Source organism: Pipistrellus kuhlii, unplaced genomic scaffold (assembly GCF_014108245.1).
Source record: "Pipistrellus kuhlii isolate mPipKuh1 unplaced genomic scaffold, mPipKuh1.p scaffold_m20_p_17, whole genome shotgun sequence".
NCBI classification, from domain to species: domain Eukaryota; kingdom Metazoa; phylum Chordata; class Mammalia; order Chiroptera; family Vespertilionidae; genus Pipistrellus; species Pipistrellus kuhlii.
Window position 1 is genome coordinate 16,527,587 of NW_023425482.1, and position 22,320 is coordinate 16,549,906.

At 64.3% G+C, this 22,320-nt stretch overlaps 2 protein-coding genes across 10 annotated transcripts in view; one reads left to right on the top strand and one right to left on the bottom strand.

Annotated features, from left to right (window-relative positions):
* The window catches only part of IL34 (interleukin 34), a 76,730-nt gene extending 69,574 nt beyond the window's left edge, over positions 1 to 7,156 (top strand). For 5 of the 7 annotated variants that reach the window (XM_045582698.1, XM_045582694.1, XM_045582696.1 and 2 more), the window contains 4 exons: positions 1,165 to 1,242; positions 2,726 to 2,887; positions 4,898 to 5,030; positions 5,738 to 7,156. In XM_045582698.1, coding sequence (XP_045438654.1) covers positions 1,165 to 1,242; positions 2,726 to 2,887; positions 4,898 to 5,030; positions 5,738 to 5,832 — 468 coding nt within the window. In that variant the 3' untranslated portion in view covers positions 5,833 to 7,156. The remainder of the gene's footprint in view (positions 1 to 1,164; positions 1,243 to 2,725; positions 2,888 to 4,897; positions 5,031 to 5,737) is intronic. The other 2 variants (XM_036441070.2, XM_036441071.2) reach the window with 2 other exon arrangements.
* MTSS2 (MTSS I-BAR domain containing 2) overlaps positions 1 to 22,320 on the bottom strand; it is a 29,718-nt gene that overhangs the window by 4,797 nt on the left and 2,601 nt on the right. Inside the window, exons 2-16 of one of the 3 annotated variants that reach the window (XM_045582693.1) lie at positions 19,559 to 19,620; positions 19,394 to 19,467; positions 18,490 to 18,574; positions 18,300 to 18,391; positions 18,126 to 18,200; positions 17,771 to 17,779; positions 16,790 to 16,947; positions 15,558 to 15,665; positions 14,685 to 14,782; positions 13,138 to 13,366; positions 11,059 to 11,133; positions 9,961 to 10,131; positions 9,671 to 9,836; positions 9,105 to 9,592; positions 8,424 to 8,434 (exon numbers count right to left, since the gene is read on the bottom strand). In XM_045582693.1, the coding sequence (XP_045438649.1) occupies positions 8,424 to 8,434; positions 9,105 to 9,592; positions 9,671 to 9,836; positions 9,961 to 10,131; positions 11,059 to 11,133; positions 13,138 to 13,366; positions 14,685 to 14,782; positions 15,558 to 15,665; positions 16,790 to 16,947; positions 17,771 to 17,779; positions 18,126 to 18,200; positions 18,300 to 18,391; positions 18,490 to 18,574; positions 19,394 to 19,467; positions 19,559 to 19,620 (1,901 nt within the window). Of the gene's footprint in view, positions 1 to 8,423; positions 8,435 to 8,711; positions 9,593 to 9,670; positions 9,837 to 9,960; positions 10,132 to 11,058; positions 11,134 to 13,137; positions 13,367 to 14,684; positions 14,783 to 15,557; positions 15,666 to 16,789; positions 16,948 to 17,770; positions 17,780 to 18,125; positions 18,201 to 18,299; positions 18,392 to 18,489; positions 18,575 to 19,393; positions 19,468 to 19,558; positions 19,621 to 22,320 lie in introns of those variants that run through there. The other 2 variants (XM_036441063.2, XM_036441069.2) reach the window with 2 other exon arrangements.

Sequence of the window (22,320 nt, forward strand, 5' to 3'; positions counted from 1 at the left end):
CCATGTGGCACTCACACACCCTGTGGTTCAGGACTGGACCCCAGGAAACTGGGGGAGCCGCAGACACTTCTTGCTATTAGCAGGGAGATGAGGACGTAGACACCGGAACAGGCTCTGTTTACGGGTGGGAAGCCCATGTGGCATGTTTCCTTTCCTTTTATTTTATTTTATTTATTTTTAATGTTTTTTTAAAAAATTGATTTCAGAGAGGAAGAGAGATATAGAAACATCAATGAGAGAGAACTCTTCTTTCTTTATATTTTATTGATTTTTTTACAGAGAAGAAGAGAGAGAGGGATAGAGAGTTAGAAACATCGATGAGAGAGAATCATCGATCAGCTGCCTCTTGCACACCCCCTACTGGGGATGTGCCCGCAACCAAGGTACATGCCCTTGACCGGAATTGAACCTGGGACCCCTCAGTCCGCAGGCTGATGCTCTATCTACTGAGCCAAACTGGTCTCGGCTCATGTTTCCTTTTTAAACGGCTTTATTGAGAGATGGTTCGCACAGCACACCATTCGCTCACATACATGTGTGCGCGCGCGCACGCGCGCGCGCGCACACACACACACGCACGCACGCACACACACACACGTGGGTTTAGCACTTGCACAGCTGGGCAGCCGTCACCGCACTTTAAAAAAAACCCAACTTATTTATTGATTTTTCTACAGAGAGGAAGGGAGAGGGATAGAGTGTTAGAAACATTGATGTGGGAGAAATATGGATCAGCTGCCTCCTGCACACCCCCTACTGGGGATGTGCCCGCAACCAAGGTACATGCCCTTGACCGGAACCGAACCTGGGACCCTTCAGTCTGCAGGCCGACGCTCTATCCACTGAGCCAAACTGGTCAGGGCACCACACACTTTTGAGTGCCCTTCAGTCTTCCCCTCCCCCAAGGACTCTGCTTCTCTCGGGGTGGGTGTCCCTCCTCCTGTTTCTGGGCCGAATCGTCTGCCCTGACAGCATCTGTGTCTTTGGCCCCAGAGGAGAGACGCTGTCCCCTCTGACGGAGCTGGGTGCCCTCTCCCCGAGGCCGCCCCTGCTGGCACAGGCAGCTCCCGGGCGCCTCCCTCCGCAGAGTCGGGCGGGGCAGTTGGGGAGCACTGTCTTGGCCGTCCCTGACTCTGACCTCACAGCTTTTGTTTACCTCCCCAGAAACTGTACTTCCCCATCGACTACCGGCTCAGCGTGCCTTACGAAGGGGTGCTCAGAGCGGCCAACGTCACGAGGCTGGTGAGGACCCCCCACCCCGGGCTGGGCGGCCCCTGTCTCCGGGGTCCGGGCCTCTCCTGAGAGAGCCATTGGTGTGTGTGGAGCTCCTGTGCCAGGGGCTTTTCTTGGCCCCTCAAGCAGGCTCGCCCTTGGCCTAGGCCCAGGCCCAGGCTTGTCCACAGTCCACAGTGGACTCCTGTGGTCGGCTCCCGGGACTCAGGCAATTGGAGGCAGTGTCAGCGGTGTCCGGTGTGGGAAGGGCGGTGTCAGCGGAGGCAGTGTCAGTGGTGTCAGCGGTGCGGGAAGGGCGGTGTCAGAGGCTGCAGTGTCAGCGGTGTCAGCGGTGTCAGAGGTGCGGGAAGGATGGTGTGTCAGCGGTGTCAGCGGTGTCAGCGGAGGCAGTGTCAGCGGTGTCAGTGGTGTCAGAGGTGCGGGAAGGGTGGTGTCAGCGGAGGCAGTGTCAGCGGTGTCAGTGGTGTGGGAAGGATGGTGTCAGTGGAGGCAGTGTCAGCGGTGTCAGAGGTGCGGGAAGGGCGGTGTCAGCAGAGGCAGTGTCAGCGGTGTCAGCGGTGTCAGCGGAGGCAGTGTCAGCGGTGTCAGTGGTGTGGGAAGGATGGTGTCAGTGGAGGCAGTGTCAGTGGTGTCAGCGGTGTCCGGTGTGGGAAGGGCGGTGTCAGCGGTGTCAGCGGTGTCAGAGGTGCGGGAAGGACGGTGTCAGCAGAGGCAGTGTCAGCGGTGTCCGGTGTGGGAAGGGCAGTGTCAGCGGAGGCAGTGTCAGCGGTGACAGTGGTGTGGGAAAGGCAGTGTCAGCGGTGTCAGAGGTGCGGGAAGGATGGTGTCAGCGGAGGCAGTGTCAGCGGTGTCCGGTGTGGGAAGGGCGGTGTCAGCGGAGGCAGTGTCAGCGGTGACAGTGGTGTGGGAAAGGCAGTGTCAGCGGTGTCAGAGGTGCGGGAAGGATGGTGTCAGCGGAGGCAGTGTCAGCGGTGTCAGCGGTGTCAGTGGTGTGGGAAGGGCGGTGTCAGTGGTGTCAGCGGTGCGGGAAGGATGGTGTCAGCGGAGGCAGTGTCAGCGGTGTCAGCGGTGTCAGTGGTGTGGGAAGGGCGGTGTCAGTGGTGTCAGCGGTGCGGGAAGGGTGGTGTCAGCGGAGGCAGTGTCAGCGGTGTCAGCGGTGTCAGTGGTGTGGGAAGGGCGGTGTCAGTGGTGTCAGCGGTGCGGGAAGGATGGTGTCAGCGGAGGCAGTGTCAGTGGTGTCAGCGGTGTCAGTGGTGTGGGAAGGGCAGTGTCAGTGGTGTCAGCGGTGTGGGAAGGATGGTGTCAGCAGAGGCGGTGTCAGCGGTGTCAGAGGTGCGGGAAGGATGGTGTCAGTGGTGTGGGAAGGGCGGTGTCAGCGGTGTCAGCGGTGTCAGAGGTGCGGGAAGGATGGTGTCAGCGGAGGCAGTGTCAGCGGTGTGGGAAGGGCGCGGAGGCCTGTGTCTGGGGTTCAGTGATCTCTCCCTCCCCACAGCAGAGGGCCCGGGTGAGCCAGCAGGAGCTGCGCTACCTGTGGGTGTGGGTGAGTCTCAGCGCCACCAAGGCCGTGCAGGAGGTGCTGCTCGAGGGCCACCCGTCCTGGAGCTACCTGAAGGACGTCCGCTCTCGGCTGCTGGACGTCGAGAAGGTCCTCCGGGTGAGTGGGGCCAGGACGCGGGCGGGCAGGGTACGTGTGCCTGGCTGCTGCATTCATACGTGTGCATGTCTGCCCGCATGGTGTGCACCTGCATGCATGTTGTATGTGTATGTGTGTTGTGTGCCTGCATGCCCGTCATGTGTATCTGCATGCATGCATGTTGTGTGGCCTGCATGCATGTGTGCGTGTCTGTCTGCCTGTGTGTGTGAGTGTGCCTGCATGCTGGGCATGCATGTGTATGTGTACCTGCATGTGCCTCCATGTGTGAGTGTATGCATGTATGTGTGTATACGTGTTTTGTGCCTGCATGTGTGTCATGTGTATCTGCATGCATGCATGTTGTGTGGCCTGCATGCATGTGTGCGTATCTGTCTGCCTGTATGTGTGAGTGTGCCTGCATGCTGGGCATGCATGTGTATGTGTACCTGCATGTGCCTCCATGTGTGAGTGTATGCATGTGTGTGCCTGCATGTGTGTGTATGCGTGTGTGTGTATGCATGGTGGCCAAGGGCTGTTGAGGGAGGATGTGAGCACGTGGGGAGTCCCAGCATGTCCTGATGGGTGAGGGAGAAATGGGAAAGAGGAGGAGACAGCCAGCGATGACCAGAGGCTGGGCTGGACTGGGTTGGGGAGGGGCAGGGGTGCCTAAGACCCTGCTCCGGGCTCTGCTGAGCTCTGCGGTCTTGGCTAAGTCGTTGAACCCTGTGGCTTTGTTTCTGCAACTAAGAATGAGCTCCCTTTGCGGGGAGGGAGGAGGGATGGGTCGGCGGAGCACGGGAGGTGTTTAGGGCGATGAAAGGCTTCTGTATGATAGTGAGCAGGTGACATTAGCATCTGTGTGTTAAAGCCCATAGAATGTGCAACACGGAGCATGAGCCTGACTGTAAACTATGGGCTTCACTTAACAACAATAATAATAGGGTGGCTCCTAGTAACTGCCGCTCAGGGTGGTCTGAGGCCTCTGAGTAGGTATGTCCCCACAGGAGCCTGACGAGTAAGGTGACTGGGTGAGTGTGTCCCCCACAGGCATGTGGGACCCCTCCACACCCCCATGCTGCCACACCCCCATGCCTCGCTCTCCTGGGACCCCCACTGCTCCCAGCCAGAACCCCCAGCAGCCACTGTGAGCTTCTGACCATACCGGCTGAGGGGCCCGAAGCTGCTTTTGCGGCCGACTGGACAGCTCTCCAAATTCTGACAAAGGCCAGGAGCCCCAGTGGCCTTTTTCCATTGTTTTTTTTTCTTTTTAAATTAATTAATTTTTTAAGATATATTTTATTGATTTTTTACAGAGAGGAAGGGAGAGGGATAGAGATTAGAAACATCAACGAGAGGAACATCGATCAGCTGCCTCCTGCATGCCCCCTACTGGGGATGTGCCCGCAACCAAGGTACATGCCCTTGACTGGAATCGAACCTAGGACCTTTCAGTCCACAGGCTGACGCTCTACCCACTGAGCCAAACTGGTTAGGGCTCCATTGGTTTTTAGAGAGAATGGGAGGGAGAGGGAGAGACAGAGAGAAACACTGATGTGTGTGTGTGTGTGTGTGAGAGAGAGAGAGAGAGAGAGAGAGAGACATCGATTGGCTGCCTCCTGCTGCCCCTAACCAGGGCTGGGCAACCAAGGTAACCTGCCCTTGACCGGAATCAAACCCGGGACCCTTCAGTCCACAGGCTGATGCTCTGTCCACTGAGCCAAACCGGCTAGGGCCCCAGGGACTTCTTTGGTGGCTGTTTGGTGCCTCTGGGCAGGGTAGTCATTTTTCCAGAGATGGGAGGAGAGAGGCCTCTGTGTTGTCTTGGGGTGGGGGACGTGGAGGGGTACCCCCTCCCCAGGAAGGGCGGCAGCTGGAGGAAGAGGGAGGGAAACGGCTCCCGGGCCTCCTGGTCACGGGGAGGCTTGTCTGTCTGCTGGGTTTGGCTCCAGCCGTGGCAGCCCCACAACAGGGCTGGCCTGTGGCCGCTCCTCCAGCCGGGGCCTCACCGTGTGGGGCCCCCCCTCCCCCCAGGTCGTGAAGCCCAGCCCCCAGGTGGAAGCACTGTCTCTCCTGAGTGCCGGGAGGCTGAGCGGGAAGCTGGTGCGGCCCAAAGCCCTGCTGGATAACTGCTTCCGGGTCATGGAGCTGCTGTACTGCGCCTGCTGTAAGGAGCCGGGGTGGGGGTGGGGGTGGGGGTGGGTGGGGGCCGGGCCGGGCGGGGGGGCGGAGTTGGCACCCTCCTGAGGGTGCCCTGGGCTCCGCAGGGTGACAGGCCATTTCTGGAAGCTGAGATGGGCTCCGGGTGCGGGAACAGGATCAATAGGGCTCGGACTGTACCACCACTTGCCCGCCATCCAGAACTGAAATATCATGGCTGACAGGCACACACAAGGAACTGTCTGACATTGAAATTGGGTCTCCAAAGAACTGTTGGCCCAGAAAGCAGCTCACTACAGACTGATTCATTTGCCTTTCAGCAGAACCATGATTGCTTGTCTCATTTTCGATTCCTATAAGTATATTTCCAGTAGGACATGATCTCACCCATCTAGGGGAAATGGTGAACAGCACAGACTGATGAACAAGCACAGACCCAGAGATGAGGAGCCGTGGGCCAGACTGTTGGACCTCAGAGGGAGGGTGGGGATGAAAGGGAGAGATCAACCAAAGGACTTATGTGCACACACATGAGCCTAACCAGTGGTCAAGGACAATAGGGGGGGAAGGCATGAGGGGTGAGGTGGGGGATTGAGGACAAATAGGTGATGCCGTAATCAATAAAGAAATTTAAAAAATAGGGCTCGGACTGGGGACAAGGTGAGTGCTGACCACTCCTATGGTTTGTTTTGTTTCCCCCCTCCCCCCCTGCAGGTAAAGAAACATCCATCCTAAACTGGCGGGACTGCAAAGTGCCCGGCCCGCAGCCCCGCAGCCCAGAGCGCCTGGCGCAGTGTGTGGCCGCCTAGGCGAGCGCTCCGGCCCGCAGCCCCGCAGCCCAGAGCGCCTGGCGCAGTGTGTGGCCGCCTAGGCGAGCGCTCCGGCCCGCAGCCCCGCAGCCCAGAGCGCCTGGCGCAGTGTGTGGCCGCCTAGGCGAGCGCTCCGGCCCGCAGCCCCGCTCCCGGGCCCACCCTGGCCCTCGGCTCCACGGCCACAGGCTCACTGCGGCCCCCGAGGGCAGAGGCCTCCTGCCGGTGCCCGGTGCCCGGTGAGGTGCTCCTCGGACGGGGCCGGAGGTGTCGCTGGGTGGTGGGGGGCGCCCCCCGTGGGAGAGCCCCAGGGAGGGCCTTTTTCCTTTGGGGGGACCCTGTGAGGCGGCGGGGTCCTACCCTCAGTGCCTCCCAGGGCCTCTCGGGGAGTGGGGGGGCCTGGGGTCACCTAGAGGTGAACCGGACAGCTCACGGCCCCTCCTGGCGCCGCCCAGGAGCCCAGCCCGGTGGGCAGGTGGGCGTGGAGGACGCAGGCCTCAGCCAGGCCGGGAGAGGGCAGGGCCAGGGCCAAACGCCGTATCTTGCCACAGTGGGTTCTCTGCCCGTTCATTTTCTTTTTTTTTTTTTCTATTAAACACCCACTTTATTTTGTTTTTGTTTTGCTTTGCATCAGGGAGGGTGAACCTGCGAGTCCCTTCTCCACCCTCCCCTCCTGCTCCAGCCCACGGGGGGCTGGAAGGGCTGGGGGGCCGGGGCCTGGGGGGCCCTCTCCCAGAGCCTGGCTGGGGGCTAGAAGGGTGGGCATTTGAGGGCCTGACTTCCTCTTAGCCCGTCCCAGGGGGCTGACCTCTGACCCCGCAGTGCCTTAGGCCTCCGCCCCCTGGCTGCCCGGAAGGCCCCCGGCAGGGACGGAGCGGAATCCTGCAGGTGTAGGTCCCGGCACAGCCCTGGGCCCGGGACCCAGGTAGGAAGGCCCGGGATCCAGGGGAGCAGCGGGGAGGCAGGAGGAGGCCGGGCGAGAGAGAGGCAGGTGCTCATTACAGTACAACTTTATTAATACTGGGTCTTCACAGTGCATCGTTACTGTAGCCGTGACTATTAGATCGGGGGCAGGGTGGCCGGAGGAGGGCGACGGGGTGGAGAGGACAATTTATTCGAAACCAAAACCCACAGGAAAGAAAGGAAATGGTCCGGGTGGGATGAGGCGGAGAAGGGGAGAGAGGCCGAGTGGGAGGCGGGAGGGACGGAGGAGGCCCGGGGGTAGGGAAATAAATTAAAAGAAGGAACAAGTTAACAACAGCACCAGAAAAGTTACTTCAGTCCAAAGACTTGGAAAAAGAATGCCTCTGTACAAAATGGAAAATAAAAACAAGACGTAAAAGTCCCCAACCGGAGTCTGACGCGGGATGGCTGGCTCAGATCCCGGGGGGCGGCTGCTACGTGGACGAGAGGAGTTATGTACAGTGTACAGCCCCCGGGGTGGCTGGGAAGGGAGGGAGACGAGCAAGGTGGGGGGCACACCCTCCCTGAACCTCCAAAGCCACAGCCACCCCCCTCCCCAGAAGGCAAGTCCTTCCTCTGGGGGGCAAGGACCCAGCCGCCCCCCACAATGCTCCGCACCCTGCTCCCATCGCACATCCTGCATCCTCCTCCCAGGCCGAGCCTGGCACTGCGGGAGGGGCGGTGTAACCCGCTCCGGGGCCGCTGCCCAGACTGGCCACCCACCCTCCGGTCCTCAGGCCCCCCTCGCCCCGGGCGCTCAGCAAGCTTGTGCTGACCTAGCGACTTACAGGCACCTTCTCCATCGTCCCCGGGGCCGGGGCTCCCTCCGCTCGGAGGCGCCCTCGGTCCCCCTGCCCCTCCTGGACCCCAGCACAAGAACCATCAAGACCTCCAGCCGGGAGACTCCCACCAGCCCCATCTGTCCGTCCGTCCGTCTGTCCAGACCAGGTAAAGCTGACCTACCCAGAAGGCCCCTCCTCTGGAGGTGCGCCTCCTTTTACCTTAGCGTTGGCACGACGTGGTGCACGAAGGGTGAGGGGCGCATCCTGGGTTGGCGTCTCCTCTGGCAACAGAGAGTCAAAGCCATGTCCCCGGACTCCCCTCAGCCCGGCCTGGCCGGACGCCCTCGCTTCGGCTCCGGGCCGCAGAGAACAGCCGCCCGTCCGTCACTGGGCTTCGGGGGAGCCGATGGGTCCTCCTCCTCCTGCCACGGGCCCCCCAGACCGCGGTGGGGCCCTGTCCCTCAGGCACTCTCGGACACACCCTGTATCGTCCACCCTGTCCCCACACACAGTCCTCGTCCAGGCAGCTCCGCTTTATCAGACTCCAAAAACCGCCCCCCGCCCCCAAAGGTGGCTGCAGCGGGGAGCCGAGCGCCACCCCGGGGAGGCCTGACGCGCCCCATCGAGGACGGGGGCTGGCCCCTCGCCCAGAGCCTCCGACTCGCTTCCCTGGCCCCCCCCCCCCCCCCCCCCCTCTCACCCAGCCCCTCCGGGTGGGCTCCCTGCATTTCCTCCCGGAGGCTAGGCCCTTGGCCCCCGGCCCCCATGGCGGGCTGGCCTCCCAACCTCACTTGCCCCCGAGACCACCGGCCACTCTGCTCACCTTTCCGGTCACACCTGCTACCTTAGCCGGCCGGGCGCCCGGCCCTGCAGCCTCCCTCATGGAGGCAGGGAGGGGGCGGAGGAGGAGGGCTCAGTTCCGAAAGGCCCTGGGGCACAGCCGGCCGGTGAGCTAGGCTGTGGCCCTGCCAGCCCCGCCCAGGCCGCAGGCAGGGGAGCCGCTGAGATGGGGAAGCGGGGCTTGGGGGGGGGGGGGGAAGAGGAGGAGGAGGAGGAAGAGGAGGACAGAGTGGGCAAGGAGAGTATAAAACAGGCTCCCAATCGGCCGCCGTGAGAGGTCTGTAAGGAGTCTCTTTCCGTGTCCGTGGTGAGTCCTCCACCAGGCGGCTCTGCCTGGTGACTTGAGAGGAAAAAGACGCTCGCCCGGCTCTGCCCTCCTGGCCGGGCGGAGGGGGGGGGGGGGGGGGGGCGGCGGCGCCATCACAAGAGCCGCGGCGCCGACCGGTCGTTGGTGACGGTCCTGCGGAGCCGCACGCCGCGCCGGATGGCCACCAGCATGTCCTCGGCGGGGGCGTCGCCCGCGGCAGCCGCGGCGCCGGGCGGGGCGGGCGTCTCCCGGGCCGTGGGGAAGGGGAACTGGCCCTCGCCCAGCGCGTGGGCGCCGGCCACCAGCTCGCCCAGCTTCTCCACCAGGCTGTGCCGGTTGGCGGCCAGCTGCTGCTGCTGCTGCTGCTGCTGCTCCTCGTCCTCGGGGGCCGGGCCGGCGGCCCAGGCGGCGTTGGGCAGGCTCAGCCGCTTCGGCGAGGCCCTGGCCAGGTCCGGCGCCAGCGGCGAGCCGGCCTCGTCGCCGCCGTAGAAGACGCACTCCTCGCTGCCCGCCCGCGTGGGCCCCGCGTGGCCCGGCGCGTCGGGCACCGTGGGCGTCTTGACGGGCACGATGGGCGGCCGGATGGGGATGGGGCCGGCGCTGGACAGGGCGCGGCGCACGGCCGGCTTGGTGGAGGGCGTGCGGCGGATGGTGGCCACGCCGGGGGGCGCGCCGGAGCCGGCGGCGGCCGCGGCGGGCAGCCCCGCGCTGGGCAGCCCCGCCGTGGAGGCCGGCCGCTTGGTCTGCAGCAGCCGCCGGTAGTTCTGGGCGATGTTGCTGTTGCGGGGGATGGTGGACGACCTGTCGAACTCGGGCGGGCCCTCGCCGTCCGCGTCCCCGTTCACCGAGTAGCAGTCGAAGTCGGAGCCTGGGGGCAGGGGAGGCCGTGGGCCGGGGCCGGGGGGCGGGCGGCCGGGGAGCCCCCCGCCCCAGCCCCGGGGCCTACCTTGGGAGGGGATGGTGTCCTCCGAGCAGGAGGGCGTGGTGGTCTGTGTGCTGTAGCCGCTCGAGTACTGCAGCGAGTCCCGGCTGCTCTTCTGGTGCTCCAGGCTCAGGCCGCGCGTCAGCACCATGGCCAGGTCGCTGGCCGCCGGGGACACCTCCTCGCCGTGCTGGGCGGGAGACGGCGGCTGAGCCTGGCTCCCCGGGGGCCCCGGGAGCGCCCCCCGGGGGCAGGGCCGCCGCGGGAGGGCAGGGGGGCCCGGCCGGGACGCCCGGGGAGGGGGCTGCGCCTACCTTGGCGGCGATGGTGGCCGGGGACATGCGGGGGCGGGGGGCCTCGTCGGCCCCGGGGCCCACGCTGCCCCCGCCGGCCGGGCCCGGCTCCGCGTCCCTCAGGAGCTCCACGCGGTCCCTCCTCCGCTGCAGGGTGGAGGGCTGCTCGTGGGGGCCGGCCTTGGCCCAGTCCTGCGGGGCGGGCAGGCGGGTCAGGGGCCCCGGCTGCCGCTGAGGGCCAGGGTTTCCGGCCACGTGGGGCCTCGGGCTCCCGATCCGGACACAGCGTGGCGGGTGCTGTGAGCCCTCCGCCCGCCAGGAGCAGGGGCGGCGGCCGGCTGACAGGTGCCGGGAGGGAGAGGCGTGTGTGGGCTGTGTGTGTGTGTGTGTGTGTGTGTGTGTGTAGGGCTGTGTGTGTGTGTGTGTGTGTGTGTGGGGGCTGTGTGTGTGTGTGTGTAGGGGCTGTGTGTGTGTGTGTGTGTGTAGGGGCTGTGTGGACCGGGGCCGTGTGTGTGTGTGTGTGTGTGTGTGTGTAGGGGCTGTGTGTGTGTGTGTGTGTGTAGGGGCTGGGTGGACGGGGCCGTGTGTGTGTGTGTGTGTGTGTGTGTAGGGGCTGTGTGTGTGTGTGTAGGGGCTGGGTGGACGGGGCCGTGTGTGTGTGTGTGTGTGTGTGTGTGTAGGGGCTGTGTGTGTGTGTAGGGGCTGTGTGTGTGTGTGTGTGTGTGTGTGTGTAGGGGCCGTGTGTGTGTGTGTGTGTGTGTGTGTGTAGGGGCTGTGTGTGTGTGTGTGTGTGTGTGTGTAGGGGCCGTGTGTGTGTGTGTGTGTGTGTGTGTGTGTGTAGGGGCCGTGTGTGTGTGTGTGTGTGTGTGTGTGTGTAGGGGCCGTGTGTGTGTGTGTGTGTGTGTGTAGGGGCCGTGTGTGTGTGTGTGTGTGTGTGTGTGTGTAGGGGCCGTGTGTGTGTGTGTGTGTGTGTGTGTGTGTAGGGGCCGTGTGTGTGTGTGTGTGTGTGTGTGTGTGTAGGGGCTGTGTGTGTGTGTGTGTGTGTGTGTGTGTGTAGGGGCTGTGTGGACGGGGCCCTCCTCGCGCCCGGTAGCGGGTGGGGGTGGGGGGAGCACTGACCGAGGTGGGGGAGCTGCACTCGCTAACGGACTGGCAGGTCTCCGAGGCCTCGGAGGACGCGGAGCTGGAGGACTTCTGCCGTGCAGAGGCGGGCGGGCGGGCGGGCGGGCGGGCGGAGGAGAGAACAGAGCTGGTCACGGCACATGCAGAGGGCCCCTCCGGGCTCCCGGCTGAGAGCACCCGCAGCATACAGCACCGGAGCGCACGCCTCCAGCTCTGACCCCGCCCCCGCCCCCGCCCCGAGAACGAGGGACAGGCCTGCAGCTGGCGGCCGGGGAGCAGAGAGGGGGCGGCGGCGGGGCTGGCCGGGCGGCTGGCCGGGGGTGCCGGCTTTCGGAGAAGGGCCGCTGGGCAAGGCGGGCCCAGAGCTCCCTGCGGCACCTGCTACGCTGAGCTGCCCGTGTGGCATCCGCCCCCGGCAGCCACTGAACGTACGAGCCGGGGGTTCGGGGAGAAGCGGGGGTTGGAGCCGCACACGCAGCAGCCGAGGGACAGAACGAGGTCACCTCGCCGTGAGAGGAGAGAGAGCACAGGGCGGGGGCCCTGGGGCCGCCAGGCCAGCGGCCGGGAAGAGGGCCCGGCAGAGGAGAGAGACGGGGGCCGCTGGTGAGGAGGAAGCAAGCAGGTGACACCTCCGGGGTGGGTGGAGGAGGCAGGGGCAGCTGTGCTGTGGGGGGTGGAGGGGGCAGCCGAGGGCGGAGGGGCAGCGTGGGGCCGTGAGAGCCGATTCAGTAGAATGTGGGAGCAGACGTCCCTGTGGGAGGCCCCGACTCAAAACGAAAACGAATGAACAAAATACAAGCAGGGGCAGACGCTCAGCGAGGATTAAAAAGAAAAAGGAGGAAAACTCAGCACTTAGTCATGAAAAAACCCCAAACAAAACCGACCACACTTAAACCGGGAACAGAATGGGCTTTCTTCACTCTGCCGACGAGGAGCTATACAAACAGCGCTGCTTCCCTGCCCTGGCCGGGGAGCTCATCGGTTAGAGTAGGGGTGTCGAACTCAATCAGAGAAGGGGCCAAAATCTAAAATCCAGCCTAAATCGCGGGCCGAATGGTTTACTGAACAGTCATAAACTGTCATTGTGATGGAAACGCAGCGGAGTGCAGTGATGACAGCGCGGTGCGGGCCACATTGCAAGGCCTGGCGGGACGGATTTGGCCCGCGGGCCTTGTGTTTGACACATGTGGGTTAGAGCGTCGTCCCAGGACCCCGAGGTTTTGGGTTCGATCCCCGGTCAGGGCACATACAAGAAGCAACCACTGACTGCCCGAATAAGTGGGATAACGAATCTGTTCCTCTCGCCCTGGCTGGCTTGGCTCAGTGGACAGAGCATCAGCCTGCGGACTGGAGGGTCCTGGGTTCGATTCCGACCAACGGCACATGCCTGGTTTGTGGGCTTGATCCCCAATGTGGGGAGTGCAGGGGGCGCCCAATTGATGATTCTCATCGTTGATGTGTCTATTTCTCTTTCTCCCTTCCTCTCTGAAATCAATAAAAAAAATGTATTTTTTAAAAAAAATCTGTTTCGCTCTCTCAGATCAATAAAATATTTTTTAAAATGGCTATCTCCTCTCTGGGGTTGGGAGTGAATGGAAATGAGGGTCAGATGGCAGGGTAGACAGTTCTGTCGAGAAGCTGTGCTGTGAAGGAGACCTGGATGGCAGGAGGGCTGTGTCGGGGGTGAGGAGGGCCTTCAAGATACGAGAGCTTGTCTGTGCGGACAGGAAGCAGCGGCCCAGGGAGGGGCAGTGCTCGGGGACACCCTGGGGCAGGACCCTCGCTGTCCACCTCCCGGAGGACCTGGGCCTGCCCCGAGGACCCTCCGGCCGGTCTCAGGTTTGGAGCGAGCTGGCCCGCTGCCCGCCCTGCCCCCAGGGCCGGAGGGAGGAGGCGAGGAGGCGGCCAGGAGCCACCTGCTGACACGCTGGGCTGGCCGTGTGGCTGCTCCAAGGCCTTCCCCAGGCCCCCCCCCCCCCCCCCCCCCCCGGGAGCCCGAGGCAGTGAGCCTGGTTCGTCCCCGTGTGGCAGCCCCACTCGGAGCAGCCTGCGGCCGGCAGGGGCCGGACCCCTCACCTGGCTGGTGATGTCGGAAGGCATGGGCGAGGGAGGCTTGGAGTAGGCGGCGTCCTGGGAGACGAAGCCGGAGTCGTGGGAGGAGATGCTGGAGAGGCGGGCGGTGGCGGAGGCTGGCTGTGCCAGGCTGCGGTAGCGACAGGTGGAACTGGGTGAGTACGTCTGGGCGCCCCCAGGCCACGGGGCTCCGCCGCCCTTGGCACTGCCGCTGCCGCTGCCGCTGGGGGCGCTGGGGGAGGGAAAGCAGCCAGACAGGGAGACACGGTGTGTGTGGGAGGGAAAGTGAGAGACGAGGGTGGGAGACAGGTGAGGGGCAGAGGAAGGAAGAGACAAGGTTAGACTACAGTAGGGGTGTCGAACTCAATCAGAGAAGGGGCCAAAATCTAAAATCCAGCCTAAATCGAGGGCCAAATGGTTTACTGAACAGTCATAAACTGTCACTGTGATGGAAACGCAGCGGAGTGCAGTGATGACAGCGCGGTGCGGGCCACATTGCAAGGCCTGGCGGGACGGATTTGGCCCGCGGGCCTTGTGTTTGACACATGCGGACTACAAGGTCCTGAGGCCCAGGGACCAGGGGAGCGGGGTTCCGGGACCGAGGGACAGGGTGGGCCTGGGCAGAGGGCGGCACCAGAGACCCCCTGGGGTCCGGGCACGCCGGGGGGAGGTGGGCCCTCAGCCTCCTGTGCTGCCCTCAGAGCAGGAGGCCTTAGGCTAATGGGGAAACCGAGTCACCAGGCGTCCGCACACAAGTCCGATTCTTCCCACACCGTCCTCCCTCAAACCCACCGCTGCCTCGTCCTGCGCCCCGAGGGGGCCAGCCCTGCCGCTCACATCCTCTGTGCCCCGCTGCACCCCCTTCCTGAGTGTGACCCTGACCGTCCCCACCCCCACCCCTCCCCTGGCCCCGTCTCTGGTCAGGGGTGTCCCTGCAACCAACACTCCCTCCCGTGATGCCGACACCGGGTCCAGGAGACCGGCCCTCCTCTCCCGGCAGGAGCGGTGCCCAGCCGGGGGTGGTGCTGGGGAAGGGGTGCCCGGCCCAGGGGGCTCCCCCAGCACGAGTCGCGTGCTCTGTGCTCACGGCCTTCCCGCCCAAGGAGCCTTGGTTCTTACACATTGTCTCTTGGGAACCTGGCCAGCTGGAGCCTGTCAGCGGGGTGGCCTCCACACCCACTCCAGAAGCCTCCACGCCTCTCCCCCACCTTAGATTCTTACAATCACCTCCCCCCCCCCACCCCCCCACCCCCGTCTGCGCTGGGCCTGGCCGAGTCAATGGTCTCAGGCCTCAGTTTCCCCTCCTGTGGAATGGGGACACCCCCCACACCTGGCACAGCGTGTCGGAGTCAGCAGAGAAGATGCAGGAAGCCCGGGGCACAGCCCCAGGTGGGGGTTCTGCTCCTCACAGCCCCTCCCGGCCCCACGCGGCCCCTGCGGGGTGTGCTCTCCTGTCTGCGAACCCCTCAGTGACGGGAACCGGGCGAGTCGCGGGCCTGGAGCAGCTCCAGGCGCCACCCCGTGCCTGCGCCCCGCACCCCCCCACTGACCTGCACAAGCTGGACTTGCGGGAGCTGGAGCTGCTGGGCGAGGAGGGCGGGGTCTGGTAGGACCAGCTGTAGTCCGAGCCCTTCAAGTCTTTGATCACCTGGACGGGGACGGCGACAGGGATGGGGTCACGGGCCTTACGTTTCCTGGGGTCCCCCCGAGGGCCCTCCTACTTACTCTCTTCTCAACGGAGACCCCGGCCCCGGCCCCGGCAGGAGACCCCGGAGTGTGAAGCCCCCCTCCCCAGCCCGTACTCGGGGCAGGAAGCAGGCGGTGCCGGGAGGTCCTGCCCTCTGAGGCTGCAGGACGCTGCCCCGGGCCAGGCTCAGTCCGCACACACAGGGCCGGGCCGGGGACATGGCAGGAGCAGGGCCCCCGAGGACGCACTGACGCTGACAGGGGAGCCAGGGGAGAGGGACTGTAAAGGACACCAGGGGGTTCGAACCCCGGCTCCGTGGAGCCCCTCAGGCATGTTCTAGACCCCTCGGGCCTCCGACGGCTCCTGTCTTGGTGGGTGATGCTCTGACGGCCGTGGGTCGTGCTGGGCGTGGCAGTGCCCAGTGAGAGCAATGCCCAGGCTGCCCCAGGACTGACCCTGGCTCAGCGGGAGCAGGGTGAGGGGGCGAGGCGGGCAAGGTCAGGGTCAGGGCCAAGCCCCATGAATCCGGGACTTCTGTCCACCTGCACTCAGTCTGAGCCCCTGCTGGGTCCTGGGGTACATCGCCCCTCACCTGGCGCCCCTGGGTGCCCCCCAGTGGGTGTCAGGACATGTCCGGTCCTCTGTCCTCAGCTGTCCCCCTTTCTCCTTGACTGCCCCCAGCCAAGGGCAGGCCGTCCCCTCCTGTGCTTCCCCCGGTGCCCAGGCCCGGCCCTACCTGCTCGCTGGCGGGCGGCAGCTTGTGGGGCTCTGCGGTCAGCACCACCAGGTCGTCGATGATGCCCTGCAGGTGGGTGATCTCCCCCAGCATGGTCAGCTCGCCGTTCTGAGGAGGGAGCGAGTGAGGGCCGCCGGCCCCGCCCGCTGCCCTGCCTGCCCACCGGGGGAGCAGGCCTCCCCGGGCCCCTCCTCCCTCACCCTTTGCCCACAGCCAGAGCTGCTGGGGCTGCAGGAGGCCGGGCCTGCACAGCCGGGGGCGGCGTGACCGTGTGCCGGACACACAGGTGATGAAGCGCTGAGACAGGCCGTTGGGGAGGAGTGTTTAGCGCTGGACGCACCCAGCGAGGGGCCACCGAGAGCGGCCTTTCTCCAAGGTCAAGGGGTCAACCCTGGGCCCGGCCCAGCCTGCTGACACCAAGTCACCAACCAGAACTCACGGCCCCGGAGGTCACCGTCAGAGTCCCGGTCGGGCACATGCCTGGGTTGCGGGCTCGATCCCCAGGAGGGGGTGTGTAGGAAGCAGCCCATCAGTGATTCTCTCTCACCACTGATGTTTCTCTTGCTCTCCCTCTCCTTTCCTCTCTGGTATCAATGAAAATATATTTAAAAAAAAAAGAAGGGCGCCTGGCAAAATCGGTTTGGCTCAGTGGATAGAGCGTCAACCTGTGGACTGAAGAGTCCCAGGTTTGATTCCAGTCAAGGGCATGAACCTTGGTTGCGGGCACATCCCCAGTAGGGCTGTGCAGGAGGATGTTTCTAGCTCTCTATCCCTCCCCCTTCCTCTCCGTAAAAGATCAATAAATATATATACATATATATATATATATATATATATATATATATATGTATACACACATATTAAATGTATTTTATTGATTTCTTACAGAGAGGAGGAGAGAGGGATAGAGAGCTAGAAATGTCGATGAGAGAGAAACATCGACCAGCTGCCTCTTGCACACCCCTTACTGTGGATGTGCCCGCAACCAAGGTACATGCCCTTGACTGGAATCGAACCCGGGACCTTTCAGTCCACAGACCGACGTTCTACCACTGAGCCAAACCGGTTTCGGCAATAAAATATATTAAAAAGTAATAATAATAATAATAATAATAAAGAAGGGCGCCTGCCCAGTAGCCCCCAAGTCCTGACTCTTGGACGTGGTGAAGGCAGCGCCCGAGGGGACCCGGCCGGCCCCGTGCGGGCGCCCCGTGCCCGCTGCCCGGACCCACCACCACGGGCTGCAGGAACGTGATGAAGGTGCAGAAGCGGCCGCGCTCCTCGATCAGCGCCCTGCGCACCGCCTGCTTCTCCGTCTCCTCCAGCAGCAGGTACATGTCGTTGACGTCCTGCAGGGCGCTGTCCAGCTGGGGCTGCAGGTCGCCTTTCCCTGAGGGCGGGGAGGAGAGGCCAAGCTGGGGACCCAGCCCGCTGGCTGGTCTGTGGCTCAGGCCCGCGGTGGTGTCCCTGGCTGGGGGCTGGGCACTGCCATGGGGGCCGGGGACCGGGGAGGGCCGTCGGGACTCCGGGGCTGGTCCCCAGAGCAGGCGAAGACGACGGACAGACATAGACACGTACACAGGAAAGACACCAAAGCTGCAAAGCCACCCAGGCCCTGGGGGAGATCTCCACCCTCCCCAGGGCTCTCACTGCCTGCTGGATGGCACCCTCTCGCCTCCTAGGGCACTGGAGGGGGATGGGGTGGGCACAGTAGAGAGAACATGGGGCTCAGCTGTCCTCCAGGCCTGGTCAGGAGAGCAGGAGCTGGGCTCTGGGAGCAGGGAGAGCGGTGTCTCCATGTGGCCCCACTCAGCTCAGGGAGCAACGCACAGAACAGCAATGGCAACACCGAGAAGCAGCGAGAGGCAGAGAGAGGCGAGAAGAGGAAGTAGAGGAGCAATGAGACAGGAAGTGGGGAGGTGACAGGTAAGAATTCTGGGTGGTGGGTGGGCGGGGGCAAGACAGGTAAGGCCTGTCTCCCCCCACCCCGCCAGGGTGGTCCAACCCCTCTTGACCTGGCAGACTGACCCAGCAGTGGCCCCGGAGTCATCCCTGGTCTCGGGGCCCCCGGGGAACTGTGCCCCAGGCCCCTCCCTGGCTAGGCCGACCTCCTCAGCTGGGGGAAGCTCTTTGCAATGGCCCTGAGAGCTGGGGAGACAGACAAATGCAACAAGGACGGGAGAAGCAGCTGGAGAGATGGACATTTGACTTACCAAGTAGCTCTACAGGAAGGATGTGGAAGGAAGAGGAGAGACAGAGAAAGAGAGAATGTGTGAAAGACAGCCGATGGACAGAGCCACTCCGGGGGGGCTGTGGGGATGAGGGGGGCGGAGGGTACGAGAGCCTGGGCCGGTGGAGCCTCCGGCCACCTTCTGAGAGGGGAGGGTGGGGCCTGGTCTGGGTGCAGGGAGGCTCCCTCTGTCCCACCCAACAGGTCCAGGGTCTTGTGCCCAGGACAGGGTCCCTGTGGCCAGGATGATGCCCCGGGACACCCCTGAGGGCAGCGGGGTCCGTGGAGTGGGGGCCCAGGGGGCTGTGCCTGGACGGGCGGGCGGCTCTGGGCTCTACCTTTGCGTGCTTTCTTCTGCAGCTTCAGCGTGTCTGAGGACTTCTTCTTGATCTCGTGCCGAGCCCGTTTGTACTCTGCAGGAGGCGATGAGAGAGGAGAGCCGTGCTGGGGTCTCCGCAGGCAGCGTGGGGGTGGGAATGCGGGGGCGGGAACCGGGGGAGCCACAGCCTCACCTTTCGCGTGGTCCTTGTCCAGCTGGTTGACGGACTTCTTCCAGTCCTCGATGCGCTCCTGCAGCGGGTTGATGAGGCTCTCCAGCAGGGCGCTGCGGACACGGGTGTGCGGGTCAGGGCCAGCGGGGGCGCCTCCTGCAGTGACACCCCCGTCCGCGCGCCCGCCCGCCCGCCCGCGGCGCCCACTCACTTGGTGAACTGCCGCAGCTTGGTCTCGATGCTGCGGTGGCGCATGCACATGCGCGTGAGCGCCGAGCCGATGTCCCGGGTGGCCCCTGGCGAGGCAAGCGCGCGGCGTGGGATAGGGCCCATCGGGACCGCTGCACTCCCGGCCTTGGCCACCAGGGGGCGCGCTGGCCCGCGAAGGCCAGGCCAGGCCAGGCCGCGTCCCGTCCATCCCGTGTCCCCAGCATCCCACAATCCTGCCCGTCTGTCCCCAGGGTCTGGTCCCAGTCCCCCGTGGGGCATGCGATCTTCCCCAGGAGTTACCCACCCCCACCAAGGCCCTGCCCATGCTGGCCTTCTGCAGCTGCAGGTGCTCTGTGGTCGGGAGCCCTTTGTTCAGCTGGGAGAGGTCAGAACTAGCCAGCCGAAGAGCCAGCCCAGGTCCCCCTCTCCCCCCCAGGAGCCCCAGGTATGCCCAGATGCAGGTGTGAGTGCCAGCACCAGCTCCCTGCCTTGGCTCTCACCACCCGAAGGAACAGGGGAGCCAGGCCCCCGCTCCTCAGACCAGAAAGCAAAGGAGATGCCAGAGCCAACAGGGAAGGCTCACTGCCCCTGTGACCCCTCTGAGGGCAGGTGAGGGGGTGGGAAGTCGCCCTACTCAGACCCACCGTACAGACGGGTGAACAGCTGCGGCTGAGGGGTCACAGGGGCAAGAACGGAAGCCCCCGGGACACCCCTGACGCCGGCACCCACTCCCGCCTGCGTGCCTCTGGCGACGAGAGGCTCCCTTTCCCAGGAGCCAGCCCCTTCCGTGAGGAAGCAGGATCAGGACCCCGCCTCTGGGCCTGGCGTCCTCTCCCTGGCTCACAGTCCCAGTCTCCGAGCCCAACCCGGGGCCCCCAACCTCCCTCCGCCGGGCCCCTCCCCACCTCGGGTGTTGGTGGCCATGTCGGCCACTTTCTGGAAGGCGTCCAGGAAGGCCACCGCAGCCAGCACCGTGGTCCTGGGGAGACGGACGGTGAGGGTCTGAGGGGAGGTGTCCTCACGTGCCCCGGCCCTGCCCCTCCCCGGCCGGGCGCCCTCAGCAGCCTCACCTGAGCTGGGAGTGCAGCTTCGTGGCCTTGGAGTTGAAGTCCTCCCAGATGGGGTAGGAGCTCTGTGGGGGAGACGGGGAGGAAGAGAGATGCCTCGGGGAGGGAGGGGGGGGCCCGGAACAGAGGACCAAGGACAGAGGCGGGCGCAGGAGGAAGTCCCGGCCCTGGGAACAGATGCCCCTGTGCCTCCCTCCTCCCTGACCATCAGGAAGTCCGGCCTCCTGTCTTCAGGCACATCCTTCCTCAGGGGAGGCGAAAACGGTACACGGCAGGTGCCCTGTGCTCGGGGTTTGGGCTGAGCCACACGGGGGGCTCCGTGTTCCCCAGACGTGGCCCCGGGCAGAGGCACCGTGCAGGGGGGCAGGGCTCAGGACCCAGAGGGCCCTCCTCTGTGCCTGGAAGCTGCTGCCAGCCCAGCCAGCACCCAGCCCGGCGGCAGCAGTGGCTCCCAGGCCGGGGAGGGTGTGACAGCCCGCCGGGACAGCCAGGCCCTGGGCTGAATGGGGCCTTGTGCGGCCAACAGAGCCACCTTTCTCCACCCCGGCTCCCCCCCGCCCCTCCTGGGGACACAGTGTGGCCTTTATCCCAGCCTGGCCCGGAGCTCCAAGCTGGGGAGGGGGAGTCCCCGTAGGGACGCCAGGCTCCTGGCGACCGAGCTGTCCAGTCTACTCAAGGGGCTCATGTGCCTTCCCATGGCCGCTGGGTCTCGGAGGAGCCTCAGCCTTTGAAAGGGAGCTGAGGCCGGGGCCCATGGGTTTCCAGCCCTCCCTCCACGTGGGACGAGGCGCAGTGGCTAATCCCAAGGAAAAAGGGAGGCAGAGACCCTGCCCCATCTCTGAGGGGGGCTCTGCTGGACGGGAACCCAGGCGCAGCTCTGAAACGGCCCCTGCAGCCGAGCACAGCCTGCGGGGGCGGACAGGAGACGGGGCGGCTTCTGGGGGCCTCAGAGATTCCCTCCCCTCCCTGCCCAGCCCAACCAGTGCCCAGGGAAAGCAAATATTTGAGAAGTTCACACAGGCTGGAGCGGAGGGGGCGGGGAGGCTGTGGGTGGGCTGTCACCACGGTCCCTCACCCTGGCACCCCCAGGGGTCCTCTGAAAGGTGGCACCCCCTCCCACGCCACCCCTCCAGGCCCTTGCTGAGAGGAGGCCTCCAGGGAGGAAAGAGTATGTGAGGGGGGGGGGGGGGGGGCAGTGCAGCCGTCCTGGCCCCCCGGAGACCTTTGGGGCCCCTGGGCAGCCCGAGAGAGCAAGGGCCCAGGGGAAACCAGGCAGAGAAGAGTCCGTCCTCCCTGCAGGGCCCAGGCCCGTCCCGACAGCTTCGACCTGGCCAGGCTCCCTCCATCTCGGACCTGCCTGGCCTCACTCTCTCTCACGGTGATGGGGCGTGGGGAGGCCAGGCCCAGGTCCCCCTCAGCGACGGCCCGAGGCCTCCACCCCTCCTGGTAATTCTTAAAGGGCCCCAGAGCTGGAGACCCGAGGGGCCGGAGCAGCCAGGAGCGCGTCCTCAGTCCTCCCGGGGCCCGCGCCTGGCTGCAGGCCCTGAGACGCTGGGATGTTCTCACTGGTGACAGTGAGCCCTGTCCCCGTGGGATCGCACCGAATCCTTCCAACCGCCCCGAGAGATGAAGACTGGTCACCCCCATTCTAGACACCAGAGGCTCAGAGATGAAGGTCAGCCCTGGCCGGTTTGGCTCAGTGGGTAGAGCGTCGGCCTGTAGACTGAAGGGTCCCAGGTTCGGTTCTGGTCAAGGGCATGTACCTGGGTTGTGGGCACATCCCCACTGGGGGGTGTGCAGGAGGCAGCTGATCAATGTTTCTCTCTCATGGATGTTTCTAACTCTCTATCCCTCTCCCTCCCTTCTTTGTAAAAAAATCAATAAAATATATATATTAAAAAAAAAAAAAGAAAAAAAAAAAAAAAAAAAGAAGCCGAGACTGGTTTGGCTCAATGGATAGAGCGTCGGCTTGGGGACTGAAGGGTCCTGGGTTCGATTCCGGTCAAGGGCATGTACCTTGGCTGCGGGCATATCCCCGGTAGGGGGTGTGCAAGAGGCAGCTGATCGATGACTCTCTCTCATTGATGTTTCTAACTCTCTATCTCTCTCCCTCCCTTCTCTGTACAAAATCAATAAAATATATTTAAAAAAATTTAAAAAAGAGAGAGAGATGAAGGTTAGGCTGCCACGTGGCCCTCAGGATGTGATCCCTGCCTGACGGGTCACCATGGTCCAGGTAGAAGCTGTGGGGGGGTGGGAGGAAGAGCCTCTGGGCATCCGGGTGGGGAGAGGCAGGGACGTCAGGGCTGGGAGGGACTCAGGAAGGGGACGGTGACACGCCTGTCCCTAGAGGTATCCACGTGGGAGGGATAAGACCAACGAGGAGGCCCCGGGGACCGCAGTCCTCAGACTCTGGGTGCTGGACGTGGTCTCAGCATTGGCGAAGCCGGTGGGTGACTCAGGCTGCCACGCCAGGGAGAGGGTTTTCCAGGGTCCCTGAGCCAGGGACCCCTCTCTGAGGCTCAGTCTCCTCTCCTGGAAGGTCAGGATGGGAAGCCTATCTCCTTGGTGGGGTCCGTGTAGAGCAAGCATGTTACACTCGTGGCCGGATGGTACAAACGAGGCGTGCGGCCCGGCCGGCCGTGAGTCTGACATGCTCGGAGGGCCCTGAGGAGGCGCTGGCCGGAAGGCGCTTAGCATGGGCCAACACCTGGTAAGTGCGAATCCCGCCCCCCTGCCAGGAGCCCGGCCAGGGCCTCTGGGTC